This window comes from Nyctibius grandis, chromosome 17 (assembly GCF_013368605.1).
Source record: "Nyctibius grandis isolate bNycGra1 chromosome 17, bNycGra1.pri, whole genome shotgun sequence".
Taxonomy (NCBI): Eukaryota; Metazoa; Chordata; class Aves; order Nyctibiiformes; family Nyctibiidae; genus Nyctibius; species Nyctibius grandis.
The window spans coordinates 1,403,919-1,420,507 of NC_090674.1; the positions used below are offsets into that span (position 1 = coordinate 1,403,919).

The 16,589-nt window shown below is 44.9% G+C and overlaps 1 protein-coding gene across 9 annotated transcripts in view; it reads left to right on the top strand.

Moving 5' to 3' along the window:
* Positions 1-16,589, top strand: part of EIF4G3 (eukaryotic translation initiation factor 4 gamma 3) — a 154,838-nt gene that overhangs the window by 73,459 nt on the left and 64,790 nt on the right. For 5 of the 9 annotated variants that reach the window (XM_068414542.1, XM_068414547.1, XM_068414543.1 and 2 more), the window contains exons 5-7: positions 4,844-4,876; positions 13,587-13,766; positions 14,330-14,444. In XM_068414542.1, the coding sequence (XP_068270643.1) occupies positions 4,844-4,876; positions 13,587-13,766; positions 14,330-14,444 (328 nt within the window). The remainder of the gene's footprint in view (positions 1-4,843; positions 4,877-13,586; positions 13,767-14,329; positions 14,445-16,589) is intronic. The other 4 variants (XM_068414545.1, XM_068414549.1, XM_068414546.1 and 1 more) reach the window with 1 other exon arrangement.

The following is a 16,589-nucleotide window of genomic DNA, read 5'->3' on the forward strand; positions in this document are numbered from 1 at the left end:
CCCTAGGAGGGGTGGAACATCTCCCTTATGAGGAGAGGCTGAGGGAGCTGGGTCTCTTTAGCTTGGAGAAGAGGAGACTGAGGGGTGACCTCATTAATGTTTATAAACATTTAAATAGCAAGTGTCATGAGGATGGAGCCAGGCTCTTCTCAGTGACATCCATTGACAGGACAAGGGGCAACGGGTGCAAGCTGGAACACAGGAGGTTTTGCATAAATATGAGGAAAAACTTCTTTACGGTGAGGGTGACTGAACACTGGCACAGGCTGCCCAGAGAGATTGTGGAGTCTCCTTCTCTGGAGACATTCAAAACCCGCCTGGACGCGTTCCTGTGTGACATGATCTAAGTAATCCTGCTCCTGCAGGGGGATTGGACTGGATGATCTTTCAAGGTCCCTTCCAATCCCTGACATTCTGTGATTCTGTGAGGGCATGAGGTGCTTAGCCCAGCTTCTGGAGGTCACCATAGCTTACCATCACGATGTGCCAAGCCTCAGTTAGCCAAGGGAGCAGCAGTCCCTGCGCCTCTTGCGGATCCACATCTGCGTCGTAACGCTTTCAGGTTACCTAGAGACCCACCGCGCCGTTCCCAGCGCTCTTCTCTTTTAGAGTAAGACGGACGCTGCCGAAGCGTGGCAACTGAAAGCCTCGAGACAGACATCTTCTGTTTGTCCACATAACAGGTAGAGAGAGAAATACATGTACAGGGCAAGCTTTGCCCCCGTGTGCAGCCGCACCGATGCGCTTGCCCCGCTTCTGGAGGTTTCACCTCCAGGGGCTTCGCAGGAGGGTTAGTTCTGAGGCCTCTGTGGTGATGAACGAGCCAATTAACGCCAGTTTTGATGAAGTTTCTGTGATGTGGACAGCTGCGAATTTGTAAGCGGACCCTCTCCCACCTCCTTAGTCCCCCGTTCTGATCAGTAACGTGGGATACTGATGGTAAAACCCCCCCTCTTTTCTCAGTAAGTATGATCATCTTTATCTTTAATTGTTGAAAAGCGCAAATAAGTTTCTATGGTTAGAACTGGAGCAAAAACCTGACTGAAGAGCTGCATCTCTAAACCAGTTTTTTTGACAGCCCAGCAGAACAGTGCCAATACATTGCACAGACAACTGGAAGAGGAGGAAGGTTTTGGAACAGAGTCCGGTTTACAGGTCCCTGGCTGGAAGAGGCTGGATAAAATACTGCATTGTAAGCAATATAACAAACTGTACTCCTTCTTGCAGGCAATTGTGCCCATGGCACTGTTTTTATTTCTTCCTTTCTTTCTTTATTATTATTATTTATTTATTTTTTTACCACATCTTTTTTTTGTTGGCTGATCTACAGAAATGCACTGATTTTGCTTCTTTGCTAAAAGCATGAGCTACCGTGGCAGTTTCTGCCAGGTTAAGGAGACAACGCAAGGTCCAAAGTTGATTTGCAGTTGGGAGGGTCTGACCTGGTGTAGGACAGAGACCAGCGTGACTTTGGGCCTGCTGCTCGACACGTAACGTCTGCAGGAAATTTATCAAATTGTAGGGTTTTGGCCCCGTTATTGAGGAGGTATCAAGGAAGAATTTGTCTGCCGTTGTCAGCCATTTTCATATATTTTTTTTTTAAACTCTCCTGTGTGCAGTTTTCACCATCCGCTCTGCTAGTGACCATTTCCACCCCCATTACTAAAAGCCGCACCCATAACATCTCATTCCACCTCCCCACCCCAAAACAAATGCAAGACTAGCCCCGTCCTGACCTACTCTTGCATTTTGTTCTGGGCTTGATTGAATTTTTTTTTAATTATTATTTTTAGATTTAGTTTTTAACTGTCTTTTTTTGGTGGTGAGGGGAGGGTGAAGAGGGGACGAGGAAGGTGGCAGGATGTCTTTGCCATCCCGAGGCTTCCGTAGCGCAGTCCCGTCCGTCCCGCGGCCGGTGCGGCTGCTGTGGGTAGGCAGGCTGTTGATCCCAACCCCGCTTCCTCGAGCAGCCGGAGCTTCCTCCATCCTGTTTCTGCATCCAAGAGCCATTGGCAGTTGCACAGTTCAGGCTTTTCTGTCCCTTCCAGGACAGTGGCCTTTGCAATCCAACTGGCGTCATGTTTTCTCCCCGTTAGCATCGTAGCATCACTCCGATAGCGAGAATTTCGAAGGGCAGCTCCAGCTGGGGGAAGGAAAACAAAATCCAAGTCATTCAGCACTGCTGAAAATGACCCATTAGCTCTTGCTGATGCCAGCCCCGATCACCAGGTGATTTTAACACAAACTGTCCAGTTCTAGGAGGTCTGCCAAAAAAAACCCCCTGTGATCGGAGAGGGTGTTTGAGCGGTCCAGAACTGGCTTGAGGTGTGTCAGGTCAACATCAGCACACAGAGAACATGCCCTGCTATCCCCAAAGCAGGGAGTAGGACCGTAAAGGGTGGCAGAGATGTTGGACCCAGGTTTCATAAAGAAGTTTTCCTTTTTATCTACTACCTTCATCGGACAGAGGAAAAAAACAACCAAAGTGTCTATTTTAATCTGAGCCAGCAGTGACTACAGTTTGTTCTGTTGCTTACAGCTACTAATAGGAGTAAATCCTGTCAACCTGAATTATTTAAAAAAATAAATTAAAAAAATCAATAGCCAATGGTGACCAGTGCAAAATAGATCAGGATATTTTTCACTAACTCTGAGTTTTTATTTTATTTCTTTTTTTTTTTTTTCTTGTAACGCATATTACTTTTCACCATGGAATATACTTTAGCTCCTTAAGATGTAAGCTTCCAGCTCTTCTTTTAAACACAGTGAGGATGAGTCTTTTCTGTGGAACAGTGATAAGAGAGGTACTTTGGCCCTGAAATAAAGCTGCACAAGGTTTTTGCACCCTGTCATTCTCTTTTTGATTCATTTTTTTCATTGGTGTATAACACAGAGTGTGTAGCCCCACCGGAAAGGCTCATGTCAGCCCTTCCAGGGTAAACTTTATTCCCTTTTCTCTACCACAAGATGTTGGAACTGTTTTTGAGGAGTTCTTCCTTTAGGAAAATAAGGACTTGAAGCACATTCACCTCCGGAGACTCGTCCAGGTGCCCATTTCTCCTTGCTGGAGGACCCGTCAACAGAGCCACCGTCCTCTTCACACCCTGAGCCTTGGGAGGATGCTGAGACTCTCTGAGTGCTCCTGTCCTGCCGTTGCTCCTGAAACGGAAATTTTAGCTCATTAGTCTTTCACACTTTGCTTTTTTTTTTTCTTTAATGTAAGGCTTAAAGATAGCTTTCAAGGGTGGGAAAACTCTTTGGTGAATCAGTGCGGGTCATTCTTTATAAACTCTTGTACTAGACATAGTCTGCGTGTGCGTATTGTCTTGTTTCTGAGGGTTTTTAGGACTTCTCATCCAAGTGTCACGATGAGGTGAAGGTAGAAGGAATATATAAACACTGGGATTAGTAGACTGCTTCTTGGAGATCTTAAATATAGGCGATTAAATTGTTTATAAAGGAGAAAATCAGCTGGACCAGCGAATATTTATACTTTGCTTCTCATGTTTGATGGCATTAAAATAGCTGGGAGGTAGGGCTGTAAGTAAACCCCAGTCCACTTTTTCTGCTGAAAAAAAAAGTCTTATTAAGAAAATCAATAATTAGTAGCCAGTTTTAATCACTCTTTTCAGGCAGAAAGTAACCTGTACTGAGTCCCTGTAGTATGGCTTAGCAGAGGTGGGTTGTACCGTGTGCTTCGCACGTGCGTTAGGTTACTAAAGCCATCACAACTAGCAACAGGTAGAAGCATGTGGTGAGTAAAAAGCCACCATGGGATCTAGTTTCATTTGCTCCGTTTAATTATTGGAGCTATTATCAATAGATTTATCTGCTCTCATCGTGGAGCTCTGCTGATTACACTGAGAATTAAGGGTTTAAATACCTAACTCGGCTTCTGGAAGAGGATACCTTGTCATCTTTATTTCTCTTTTCCATTTCTTGCATTCATTTTTATTTCTATTTTAACAATCAGTTACTTCTTGGAAAATGCTTTTAATGTTTACTGTTAAATTCTGATGACTTTCCTCCGTGTGTAACCCAAGTGGGTGGGAAGGGATTTAGTAACCTGAGCTCAGGGCTGGGAACCAGGACCTCCTGTACTCCATCCAAGCTCTGCTCCTGCTGCCTTCAGCTCCCCGGAGGACATCACGGGTTAACCCGTCTCCTTCGCTTTCAGATGGGGGTGACGAGTCCCACTCATTAAGGAGGGTGATATTGTGATTGTTACGGGGGAAAAAAAAGCTGGAAATGAAATTGCCCTGTGTGTACGTGCAAAGAGTTGCTGCTGTTTGCCTTGCAGGGCAGTCCCGCGGCCCCCTCGCTGGCAGGGCACGAGCTGTGCCTGCCTGGCTCTTAACTGCTCTCCAGCCACGAGTCTCCATCCTCCGCTCCCACCAAATATTTGGAACAGCTCTGAATCCAGCTGCTTTAATCATTTACCTCCACCTGAAACAGTTTAAAATCTTCACCGCTGCTTGTTTTAAGTTGTTTTTTGGGTTTTATTTGGTTTGGTTTTTTTTTCCCCAGGCAGGATACAGAATACCTGCATTCATACACCGAGTGCCTTTAAAATATCTAGAAGCTTTGGCTGTTTATCTCGCAGCTCTCGAGCAGCACCCTTCCCCTCCGTAGCGATGTTCACTCGTTATATCTCAGTACCTGTCTGTCACTGTCCTGCAGCAAAGCTTTTGACTGTTTTGTGGTTTGGTGTTTTTGTTTTTTTGATTTTTGTTTTTTTTCTTGTGGGTTTATTTTGCATAGAGTGTGACATTTTGGTTTCGTTGTGGTGTTTCTGACTCTTTGTGCCTTTCCTTTTGTGTTTGTTTCTCCCGCCTTTCCTCAGTTTGCAGCGGGGCCTCGACCTGCCCATCACCAGGTACAGTACCCTGCCCCTTCATTATCATCCTAAACTAATTGGCTGGGGGAGGCGGGTGGTTGGAGGTGATTCACCCACTAACTCGGAATGAAGGCTTGCTTCGGAAACCAGCCCCCGTTAGTAGATACCAGCACACGCATAACCCCGCTAACAAGCTGCCTGCAACGCAGAGTAACGCTTTTAATTATCAACTGGTGTCACTGCACTCGTTAACCACCCCACTTAACGCCGTTTCTGTAGGAAAGGAGAACCTGTAGAGATCATTGCCAGGTATTTGTGGGATTTACTTGCCTTTTCACGTCGCTAGAAACTTTGTCGAATATTTCCCGACCTACTCGGTGGATTAAGCTGCCTGAGCTGAAGATGTCGATGAGAACCAGGCGTTCGCATCCCGGAGAAAATCCTACTTTTCAAACTCAGAACAAGGCAAATGACTTTCCAATTCATGCATTTCTTGTGTGATACGCCTGGTTATCCGTTATCATTACATGGCTTAATGTTGTTTTTACTCATCCGACGAAAGCCCAGCATTTAGGAATCTTTGTGGCATTCCTGTTGCATGACTTGGACTTCATAAGGAACCACTTAATTAAGAAGAATGGAAATCAGGAATAGCTCTGGCTCATGAAACTCATTGGCAGCACTTATTAAGGTGGCAGAAATACCCAGAGGACCTCTTCAGCATCAGGACAGATGCACAGGTCCCTTCTGTCCTAGTCAAGGTGTCCGAAGTTGTCTTTTCTATCAACTCCTACATTCATCTTTGCCAAAACCCTTTTCCCCTGGGGCCTGATTTTGCTGCTTCTTGTAGCTGTTCAAGGGACAGAGGTGGCACTGATGGGTGGAAAAGAGGAGGAGAGGCACGACAAGTGCATGTTCCGTTGTTCCCGTGTCACTCTTCACTGGGCTTGGAAGGAGCAGGTTGTTTCCACCAAGTTAATAGGAAAAAAAGAAATCCCATTAACTTCAGCGATGTCGGGACAGGGGCTTAAGTCACAAAAGCTTTGTTCCAGGAGAATCTCACTTTGCTCCTGCTAGTCTGAGCAGTTTAATAGTATAGAGATGAGCACCTTTGGGAAAGTGCTGTCTCGGGAGAGCAGGTAAGTGCGTTAAGTGGACACAGACACCCCAAAAAGCTGATAATCTTTGTTCCTTCCACCTCAGAGAGCAGCATGGAGGCAGGCATCCTTCCAGAGCAGGACAAAAAAAAAAAGGGCTTAAAAAGTAGAATGAGGCATTTGCACTTGTTTGCTCGCAGCCAGATGTCATGTGAGAGAGAGAGAAGTTGTTTTTGTGCGTGGCGAGGGGTTGCATTGACAGGCGGGGGCGGGAGGGGGGATGTTTGCAGGATGACTGGGCAGCCGAGGGAACACAGGAATTAGGATCTTGTTTAGATACTTTTGTTCTTGACCTTCAACTTCAGGTCTGTGTTTATATTGCACCATACCGAAAATGCATCGCTGTTCAGCAACTCATTAGTTCTTCCCTAGGTCGTTACTAAGGCAAATTATCTATTCAGTGTGAGCCATTTAATAGTCTCATAAAAATCACTGAGCTCGCTGCGAGCAGATTTTGGAGCGCGAGTCTCGAGGTAGCGCAGCCTTGGAGGAAACGATTTCAGCGTTTGGTGGCGTTACTGGTGTGACTCTCCCACCAATCTGTCGTATCTGGATTTAAAACTTTGGTTTGAACCCAGTTATGACCCTGCCTGCAGGTTAAAACTTGTAATTTCCAAGTGTTTTCCCCATTTTATCACTCCATATTTAACTGCGTTGCAGTTAGATCTTTGACGCTGTTACATTTAAAGTCTGCTTATAATTATCGGAGAGAAGCTGTCACCGTTAGAAAACCATTTCAGGCTTTATTCCCAGTTAGATCTGTCATGCGCTGGAGCAGGACAGGCACAGAGAAACCTGGGCTACAGATGAGCTGTTTGTTTCTTTTAATCCAAAAGTCTCTGCCCGTGGTGTGGATTGGGGATGGAGAGAGGGATTTTTGCACCGATTCATGCAGAAGGGTCATGGCTGTTGAAGCAAATTCATCCCAAACCCCAACTTAGAGGATTCTTGAGACCGACGTAAATTATTATTCTCACGTGGTAAAGATTTAACACGCTGGGATGGTTCAGTTGTGTAGCACGAGCAGCAGGCTTTGAGATTCTGTAACCTAAAACGTACTAAATAAGTAAATCAGCATTAGTGCTGTTAATATCTGTTGTAACAACATAACGGGGTCTTCTAAGAAAGCAGCAGCAAGATGTTTGCAGCAATTCCTGTGTCAACCCCACTGTGATTTTATTAACATATGCCTCGTATTGATTCTGTGTCTTTTTCAGTCAAACGATGGATTATTCTGTAATGTTATTTCCTGTAATTATTAGATCTTTAAAGTACTCAAATTAGCATGATTTAAGCACCTGAAGTTGATTGGCAGCTTTCTAAGCAATTTCTTTCCTGACGGGAATGTCTGCCCTGGTAGCTCTGAGCCAGTTGATGGTATAGAAAGTGTAATCAAAGTCTGTATGAGAGAAAATATTAGGATGAGGTTTAGGATGAGATTTGGGATGAGATTTAAGATGAGGTTTAGGATGCTATACCGAGCAAATAGTGGCTGAAGTCAACTGAAAATAGCTGCAGTGGTTCTGATTGGAAGTTCAACGTGTAGCAGTAGTCCTTGATTGTGGTAACACCTAAGAAACCGCTTAAAAGTCTCATAGGAGGAAGAAAAAGGGCCCTCCAGCGTGTTTTGTGGCAGGATTTTAAAATCTACTGTCAGCTTGTGTTGGTCTCGAAATGCTGGAGCAGACTTAGCTCCTGCCCTGCTTGGGTGGGCTGCTCCGGTTCCCACTTTGCGCACGGAGCATCCTTTTTTTTCTCTTTCTAAGGGATGCTCTTGAGTCGCTTTTGTTGCCTCTGATCCTCATAAAGCACCATTGAAAATAGCAGTTTTCTTCTCATCTGAAGTCCAAAATGTTGAATAACCTTTAATTTAAGAAGGGACTTCAGGGCCGTATGGGTTATTTTAAAATGGATGCTCAGAAGAGGCCGGTGTAATTAAAAACAGAAATAAGAACAAGTATAAACTGAACTGTCATCGTTCCCTTTCTGACTTATAATTGTATTTGAGATGACTTTACTGGTTATGGCAGACTAATTTGGTTTGAGGTTGCTGGTGGAGTTTGTTCCAGTTTTAGCTTGGGGTTACTCGAGTTCTTTCGGGTATAACTTATACAACAGAAAGCTGGGTTTGGCCGTGTGCTGTTGTTGTGATTTGGAGAGGTCGGGAATTTACTCCCTGAGCTGACTCAGGACTAACCTATTTTGTAGCTTTTTGGAGTATCTCGAGTTAGAAAGTGATCGGAAACAGCTGCCATAATCGTTTCATAGAATCACAGACTGGTTTGGGTTGGAAGGGACCTTAAAGCCCATCCAGTTCCAACCCCCCTGCCACGGGCAGGGACACCTTCCACCAGACCAGGTTGCTCCAAGCCCCGTTTCTCAGTCTTTATCCACAAGTGTGGAAAGGAGCTACCGATTTTAAATCCCATGGTTAACACAAAAAAGGTTTTTTCCCCTTGTTTTATCTTTTAGTAAATAATAAAACTGGGAAAGTCTGAGGCAGGGGGGAAAAACAAGTCTTGTGTTGTGCCCCAAGGGCTGCTACCAGGTTGCTGGTGGCCACGGGGGAAGCAAGATGTGGACCTGGGGACTTCCTGCTGCAGCACCTGCTTCTGGCACCAGATCTTTACGTCTCAAGGCTGCAGCTCCTCAGCCAACCCCAGTGCCTGTGTTGAAGTCTGAAAGATCAAATACAATGTGCCAGCTTTCATCTGCAAGCCGACGTGGTTCCTGCTGCGTTGCCTGGGCAGCCACCTCCTCCTCGCTCTTCCAGGTCAGGGTCAGGTTATCCCACCAGCCTTCTGGCTTGGACCAAAAAGACTAAAAATTACTAACTGAGCTGTCTCAGGGTATGAGAAGCTTAATTGAAGCTGAGAGCTTGGGTGTGTGATTTGATTTGGTAGCGTTGATGATGGCTCGTTGAACTTCCCTTTTGCTTCCTTTCTCAGCAACCTTCTGCAGGGCTTGGTGGACCCATCGCCACTGCCAGCCTTGATCGGACCTAGAGAAAAACAGATGGGTGCCTATGCATGTGTGTTAGATGGGCTAAGCTTAGCATGGATTGATCTTCAGTCCTCTTACAACAATTTTATTTTTCAGTGAAGCTTTTAGAGTAGGGATGGAGTGTTCCACAGACGCTTCCCTGGAAGTGATGGCTTAGAAATACAGCGTAAATAGAAAATCCATTAAAATGTAGTGGTGGTTTATCAGAAGGAGGTTGGTGCTCTCTTTGATCATTGATTTTTTTCTAGATGACAGCAGCTTATCCGTCCGGCCTTCAACAGGCTTTTGACACGGGGTCGTGTGGGGAGAAAATTATGCAGGAGGAGATGATGGTTAATAAAAGGTTATCAGGACGTGTATGTGTAAGGAGGGACTAAGAAGTAAATGGCAGGGTAGTACTGAGGCATAGGCAGGAGGTTACTAGTGGATTTCCTTAATATTAGCGTTAATTACTCTGGCACAATCATCAGGTATGTGTCTGCAGCAAACTTAATGAGTACAAAGCTAGAAAATAGGGTTAGCACAGGGATGCTGTGCAAGGAGGACCGGCATGATGGAAATAAGGCGTAATCCAGCGTTGCGAGGTGCAAGCCCTTGTACTTCAGTGCCAAGGAGAAGGTTTTATTCTATCAAGTGGGAAGTCATCAGGTGAAACCACCTGTGCAGTGCAATTGTTAGATAAACCACACAACCCCCCCCCCCCAAGTTATTTCCAGTTGAGATAGGGTGTCATTACTGGTGTATTGGGACGTACTGGGGAAACTCTGCCTGCAGCGTGGGTGCAATTCTGCTTTTTTTTTTTTTATTTTCCAGCAAGACTTCCCTGAGCAGGTAGATGAAAGGCTGCTGAGATGGTGAGAGCTTATACAATGAGCAGGCGAAAAAGAGTTGAGCTTGAGGCAGCCAATAAAAGCAACATCGGAGAGGGGTTTAGTCGTGCTCTTCTGTAAGTGTCTCGGGGGAGCGACACTCAGAAGGAAAAAGTTAAAGACCATATTGCCCAGTAGTCCTGACTCCAAGACGATCCAAGAAATCCCTCCCTAACAGCAGCGGACAGATAAGAGATGGGACCATGACTTGAGGACCACACCTCAGGTCCTCATTGGTTGCTGAGCGACTGTGTAGCATGTTTCACGCTAATTTGACCGTCGTTAGACATAGCAGGACTTAATTTTTGAAGGAAGAAGTCAAGGAAGGGTTGGTGTAACGCAGGGTTTCTATCAGAAGCCTTGTTGTGGCCCAGGCTACCTTCAGTCTGGTCCTGAGTAGGTCCTGAGTGCGCTCCACTCCAAATCCTGCACTTATGAGAAGAAATAGAGACAAAATATTACAGATTTTAATCTCCTCGTGTTCTCCCATGGAACATCATTAGTGTTATGTGAAAACATTGGCTGTGCAGGCGTCTGTTTGACCTTCCGAGATGAATTTTTTAGCAGATCAAGTCAGAATAGTGAAACATTTCTAAGAATGATTTTGAATCTTGCTAGCTTAGCTGTGGAGGGGCAGGAGCAAGGGTAGAGGAGGGATGGAATTTGCCAGCGAGATGATATTTATTTTGAACAGTAAAACCCACGTACAGATCAGATGCACAGTGCTCTTATGACACCTGATTTCCTCTAGTGTTTTAGTTTTACTTACAGGAACTGGAGTAGCTAAAAGTAATTCAGACTTTGCCAGAGAGATCTCTGGCACTTCCAAAACTTCTCATGGTCTTGTCACTTGGAATAACGGCTCTGCTTTTCTTCTCGCTGTGTCCATCATCCTTGGAGTAATGAAATCTTCCTCCTTTTTAGTTCATCTCCGGGTTTGAGCTACCTCTGCGATGGTGTGGGCAGTGTCAAGTGTATTTGAGAGGATGGGGTTTTTAACATAGAGTTTCCTCGTCACAGGTCCTCCTTCTGCTGTCGAATAGCTTAGCACTGCCATGGTGGTGGTTAATGCGTGACGGAAGGGCAAGCCTGTGCGACACCCCACCCGTTTGGGTGCACAGAGCATGCCTTCCATCCTCCTACAGCAGGAAAGAGAACTGGCTTGTGTTTCATGAAATGGAGCTTCATCAGCGTGTCACCCCTACAGATAACATCTCGTGATCTTTTAGGCCCCAGTTGCCAGTGACAGAAACGAAAAGCTTTCCGTAACTAAGGCGTTTCTGTTGCTGTCAGTTTTTCCTCGATGTTTTCAGTGATGGTCTTAGCAGGTTTTGTAGGTGCAGCAGAAGCTTGAGGAGCAGGGTTCACGTCTGTGACTCACACCAGTGGAGGACTCATCTCTTGCAGTGAAGGCTTTTCTGTGCTGCCCGGTGGGTGTAGTTACTGTCAGTAGAGAGGCAGATCTCACCTCGCCCTCCAGCCCATTTTCACTCTGCATCAATACAGAATCGTGGTGGCTATTGACTTTTTTTTTTTGCCCCACACCCCGCTCTGGGGAGATGTCCACTGTAACCTGTTAACGGCTTAGAAATTGTCACTATTCGGTGATTTGCAGTGAAGAAAAGACTTTTGCACTTTTTGGTGTCTTTGGATACTGAAGAGTTGCAGACTCTAGTTATTCTCCCCATAAATTCAGCATATGCCCTTGGTTCATGCAACACTCGGGTAGTTCCCCCACGTCTAGACAGCCACACAGTTTTTATTAATGCGGGAGCATGGTGAAGTGTTGCTCTTCTGTGTTGTTTTTTTTTCTGCACCCTCACTGCCAAACTTTTCTCGCCAAACAGTTGCCTTCTCCTGGGTCAGGTCACACTTACAGTGCGCCGGTGACAATTCTTCATCCAGATTGACAGGGTTGGACATAAAAGCACTGCGCTCATCTTGATGGTATCTGGATTTCTGAGACAGGGAGTCATCTGTGGCTTTCCTGGAGAAATCATTTGCTCCGAGGAACAACTTGGGTGTCATAAAGGCTTCAGCAGCACCAAAATGACCATTTTAAGCTCATTGTCACAGCAAGCATAGAGGCATCACGGCTTCCTTCTGCCCTACCCCATTCTTCCCGAACGCCGAGGCGGATAAGCCCAGCTCATTCCTTCATTCATTAGTGGTTACCACTCTCTTTTCTTCTCACTGCTCATGATATAGTTACTCACAGACTATTTACATCAATGCACTTCATCAGCCAGCAGTCCTCGATGTGATGTGTGATGACCTAATTATTGTTATTATTCTTTTGCTTAACAATTAAATACATGGCATTCCTTATCCTTCCAGTCTTGGTGCAGAAGTGGAGACCAAATCCATGATTTAAGCAAGGGTTTCTGCCTTATCTACTATCTCTGTATCACTGAAAGAGACCAGAAAAGAAAAATATTTAATATTTTAGGAACAGAGTAAACAGAAAGTCTTTCTGTAGTATCATATTTCCTGCAGTTAATAATGGTTTGGGGTTTGGTTTGGTGGTGTTTCTTTTTTTTAAGCTTTTATACTTCCATATAAAACTTTTCTAGATGATTTTCTGACCCCTGCCTTGGGATTCTGGTAGAAGAGTCCTTGGTACCGGTTCAGTTGTCTTTTTCTTGCTGTTTCTGTAAGAGATCAGTCAAAACAGGATAGAAAGATGAACGGAATTGTGTGCAATTAGGGTGCATGTTATCCCCTATTCCTTCCTATTGATCTGTAAGCTGTTCCATTGGCTTTCTTTCTGTTTCCTGCTGCTTTCTTGCTTCGTTATTGAAGGGAGGATTCAGACCCATACAGGTAATTTTAACTCCTGGTTCTGCATGGCATAAGTGTCTCTATCACTTGTATCATTACTCCGTTAGTGAATGCGTTAATGTCTGATCTTACCGACTTGAGTTTCGAGATTGCAAAGACTCCAGAGCGAGGTCTTCCAGTGCCGCGAATGCTCCATCCCGTGGATGCCGATGCCTTTCCCGGCGCGTAAGGGTTGAGAACGGAGCGTGTACCAGCGGGTTGCTTGGTTTCCTGGACCTGCTCCATCTGCGGGGGGGCATCACTTCATGCGAACGTGGTAGAAGAGTTTTGGTGCCACCCTGGAAGAGGTTGCCACCTTTCCGAAAACGCAGGGCGAGACGAGTCGCCCGGCTCAATTTGTGTGAAGGATGGGCGTGAGGAGCATCTGGGCTTTGTAAAAACCTGGCTTTTTAGCTGCTCTGGAGGTATACTGGAGCAGTTGCCTTGATCTTTTATTTCCCTATATTTATCATATTTATTATATTTATATAGGTGGCATATATACATATATGGCACCTATATTTATATAGGTGGCATATTTATTAAGGTGCCTTTTTTGGCAGTCAACCCACCTTATAAAAAATATATTGGACAAAAATAATTTTTCTAATGTTCACTCTGAAAGTCGAGCTGTATAATTCAGTAGATCCAAATGAATAGTTGTTGGAGTTGAAAGTTTCTTACCTTTTTCTGCCTTGTGATACAGGAGGCTACAGCGTGTTCTTGCTATTTACACACAGAAATTGTCCTGCAGTTTTCTGAACGCGTGGCAACCCTTTGAAAGTGGTATTATAATTATAATCCTGTTTTTCAATTTCAGTTATTTTCCCAGAAAGTCTGATCATTTTTGTTTGTTTGTTTTCTCTCCTCTCTCCCTTCTCTCTCCCTTTCCTCCCCTAGTTTTTCCAGAGGCCTCAGATACAGCCTCCGAGAGCTACCATCCAGAACAGCAGCCCCTCCATCCGTCCTGGTGCGCAGACGCCCACTGCGGTGTATCAAACCAACCAACACATCATGATGGTTAATCATCTGCCAATGCCCTACCCGATGCCTCAGGGCCCCCAGTACTGTATACCACAGGTAAAACCACATCGGCCACGCACCCAAGGGGCTGCAAAGCAACGTTTGCTCCCATCTGGATTTTCTCAAAGCTGGGAGGGAGGGGAAATAAAGCTGGTAGTTGCATATTTCGCCTCTGTCCTTTTTCTGTATGAAGTATTTGTTCTTCTGTGTGTGGAGGCAGTGAGAATAAATTACCTTTCTAGGGGTAATTTCTAGGGAGACCTCAAAAACTGTGTGAAACTAAGCTCTTGGGAAATGTTTAGTGCTATAAATGTATCTAAATTGACTTAATAGATCTACAATTGCTCTAAAACCTTGGGCCTCTTAAAAACACAACATTACTGAAATCAGGGGAGCGACTGTTTGCTACTTCAGCTCTCATGTCCTCCCTATCTTGTCTTTACATGACAAGATTTCCTCTCTTTTGTTGACAGTAACATTTCTGAATCTGGAATTAATCGTTTCGATAATCAGATCCTTATTGATTTGGGGGGGCTCCATTACAGGTTCTCTATGCAACAGCATGAAGTTGCCCAACTCCTTGTAAAATGATGGTTATTTTTTTTTTCCCCCCCTCCTAGTATCGTCACAGTGGCCCTCCGTATGTCGGGCCCCCGCAGCAGTATCCTGTTCAGCCACCAGGACCGGGACCCTTTTATCCAGGACCAGGTCCTGGAGAATTCCCCAATGCCTACGGTAAGTTCTGCTTGGAGATTTCTTACAAAATATTTTCTGGGTGTGTTTTTTCTGTTGTCAAGCTGAAGATTTATAACAGTGAAATGGATTAGCATTTGTTTGAACTTCAAATAGCTGCTCCATTTGGTTGTGTCACAGCCCTTATTATTCACTCCTGAAAAACTCACAATAACAGAGTATTGTTTGTGTGAGTGTTTAAGGAAAGGCTGCAACTCACAGAGCTACCCATAATCACATGTGAACAAGAATAGTGGCTATTTGTTATTCCTTGCTCGATCATTATTATTTATTAAGGTATTGTGAATACATCTGGCAGCCCTGGTTTCTATTGAGCTATGCCCTGAATACGTTCACAGCAGTACAGCAGTGAACATTTCTTATCCCTGCGTTCCTTGTTTGGCGTTCAGTGAGGGAAAAGAACAAGCCGTGTGGTTTGATTCACTGGTCTCATGCTGCAAAGATCAAGTTAGTCCAGTCAAAGAGCTTGTGAAACCCACGCACAGGCTGAAATTTGCCCTTTTAATGGGCAGCTCCTGGTCTTGCCTTTGCTCAAGTGAAAGGGTTGGGAGATTGCCCGACATCCTTGTGTGTGCTGTGGTTGTTTGGCACACGATATTCAGTGTATCTGATTGACTCCTCCAGGTATTGAGCTTCAAAACTGCATGTAAAAATCCAGAGGCTGCATGTCCAGTGCTGGGCACCCCTCCTGTCTGCACCTCATCGGTCCTGGACTCCTCCAGGACCTCACAACTGCCTCGCAGTTTGCTGACCCCGTGTCCTTCACTGTCCCGTGACACCTCTTCTCTTAGCAATCATCTTTTACATAATAGTAATTCAGTCCTTTCTTAATCATTTCCAGTGTGTTGCCATGTACAACATATATCCTACTTACATCCCAGTCCCCTCTAAGCTTTTCTGTGGGATCTGTATTTTAATATTTAAAAGAAATCAGCTCCTGCAAGCTGTACTTGAATGAGATGCAGAATCAGGTATCTTGCAGTCATGTATATCACTACTTTTTTTTTTTATTTACTTTTCCTCGCTCATTTATGGGAACACTTGCAAAATCTACCAGGATGATTCTAGTGATGACCCTCTTGTAGGCTTTTTTTTAAAGGATTTTCACCTCTCGATACCAAATTTGAGGTGTTTTCTTCAGTCTGATTGCTACCTGCCCACGCGCATTCTGTCACCTCTTGGGGGCAGAGATACTATCAACTTCCCATGGGGCTTCAGCTGTTGGTATTTTGGAGCGTTAGAGGTGATTACCTTCGAGGCTGAACAGTGACAGCCCTGGACCCTTGGCAGAATTACATGTTTGCTCTTCACAAATACAGATTCCTTTTAAAGGGGAGAAAAGCCCCAGTTGCTTCCCTACTTATTGTTTTAAAAGGTCTGGACTCTTTTTTTTTTTCCCCCTCCTTCTTTCTTTTATTTTTATTTTATTTATTTGGTGTATATAGAGCTGATGGAACTACTTTGTAAGGTTGCCAGGAAGCCTTCAAACATGATTAAGCAATTTCTGAATAAAAGGAGAGAGAGCAATTACAAGGCAGCTAGTTCCTGTTTGCTTCTCCTCGAAAAAATAAGAGAAGAAATATTGCAATGGCTCTTTAAATCTGATCTGCTAAATGAGGAAATTACCCAGTATTCCTCGTTTTTTCTGCTGTTACAGGTCTGCTTTCCTACTTTCTGCTCACTTAATGCCATTTATCTGTCTTCACTTCTGTAATTTGGAAAAGGTTCCCTTCTGCTTCCTTTCAGCTCCTGAAGGCGCTTGGTTTCTTGCACAGAGGCTCGTACTCTTTCAGTCCCAGCTCGTTTTTAGGCTGCTGCAGAGCATCAGTGGGCGAAGCTGGAGCCCTCCATCACGTGGAGCCTTTTCCAGGCAGGGAAGGTTTAGCCAAGGAAGAGGGATTGCGGATTTGCCTGTGCTCGTCCCCCTTTCCCTCCTGTTGCTCTCTCACACTTTATATAAGGACTGAAAATGTTCAGGCTGTAGCTGGGTTCAGGGGGAGGGTCAGGTTGGACATTAGGAAGCATTTCTTCTCAGCAAGGGTCATTAGCCATTGGAAGGGGCTGCCCAGGGAGGTGGTGGAGTCACCATCTCTGGAGGGGTTTAAGAAAAGCCTGGACATGGCACTT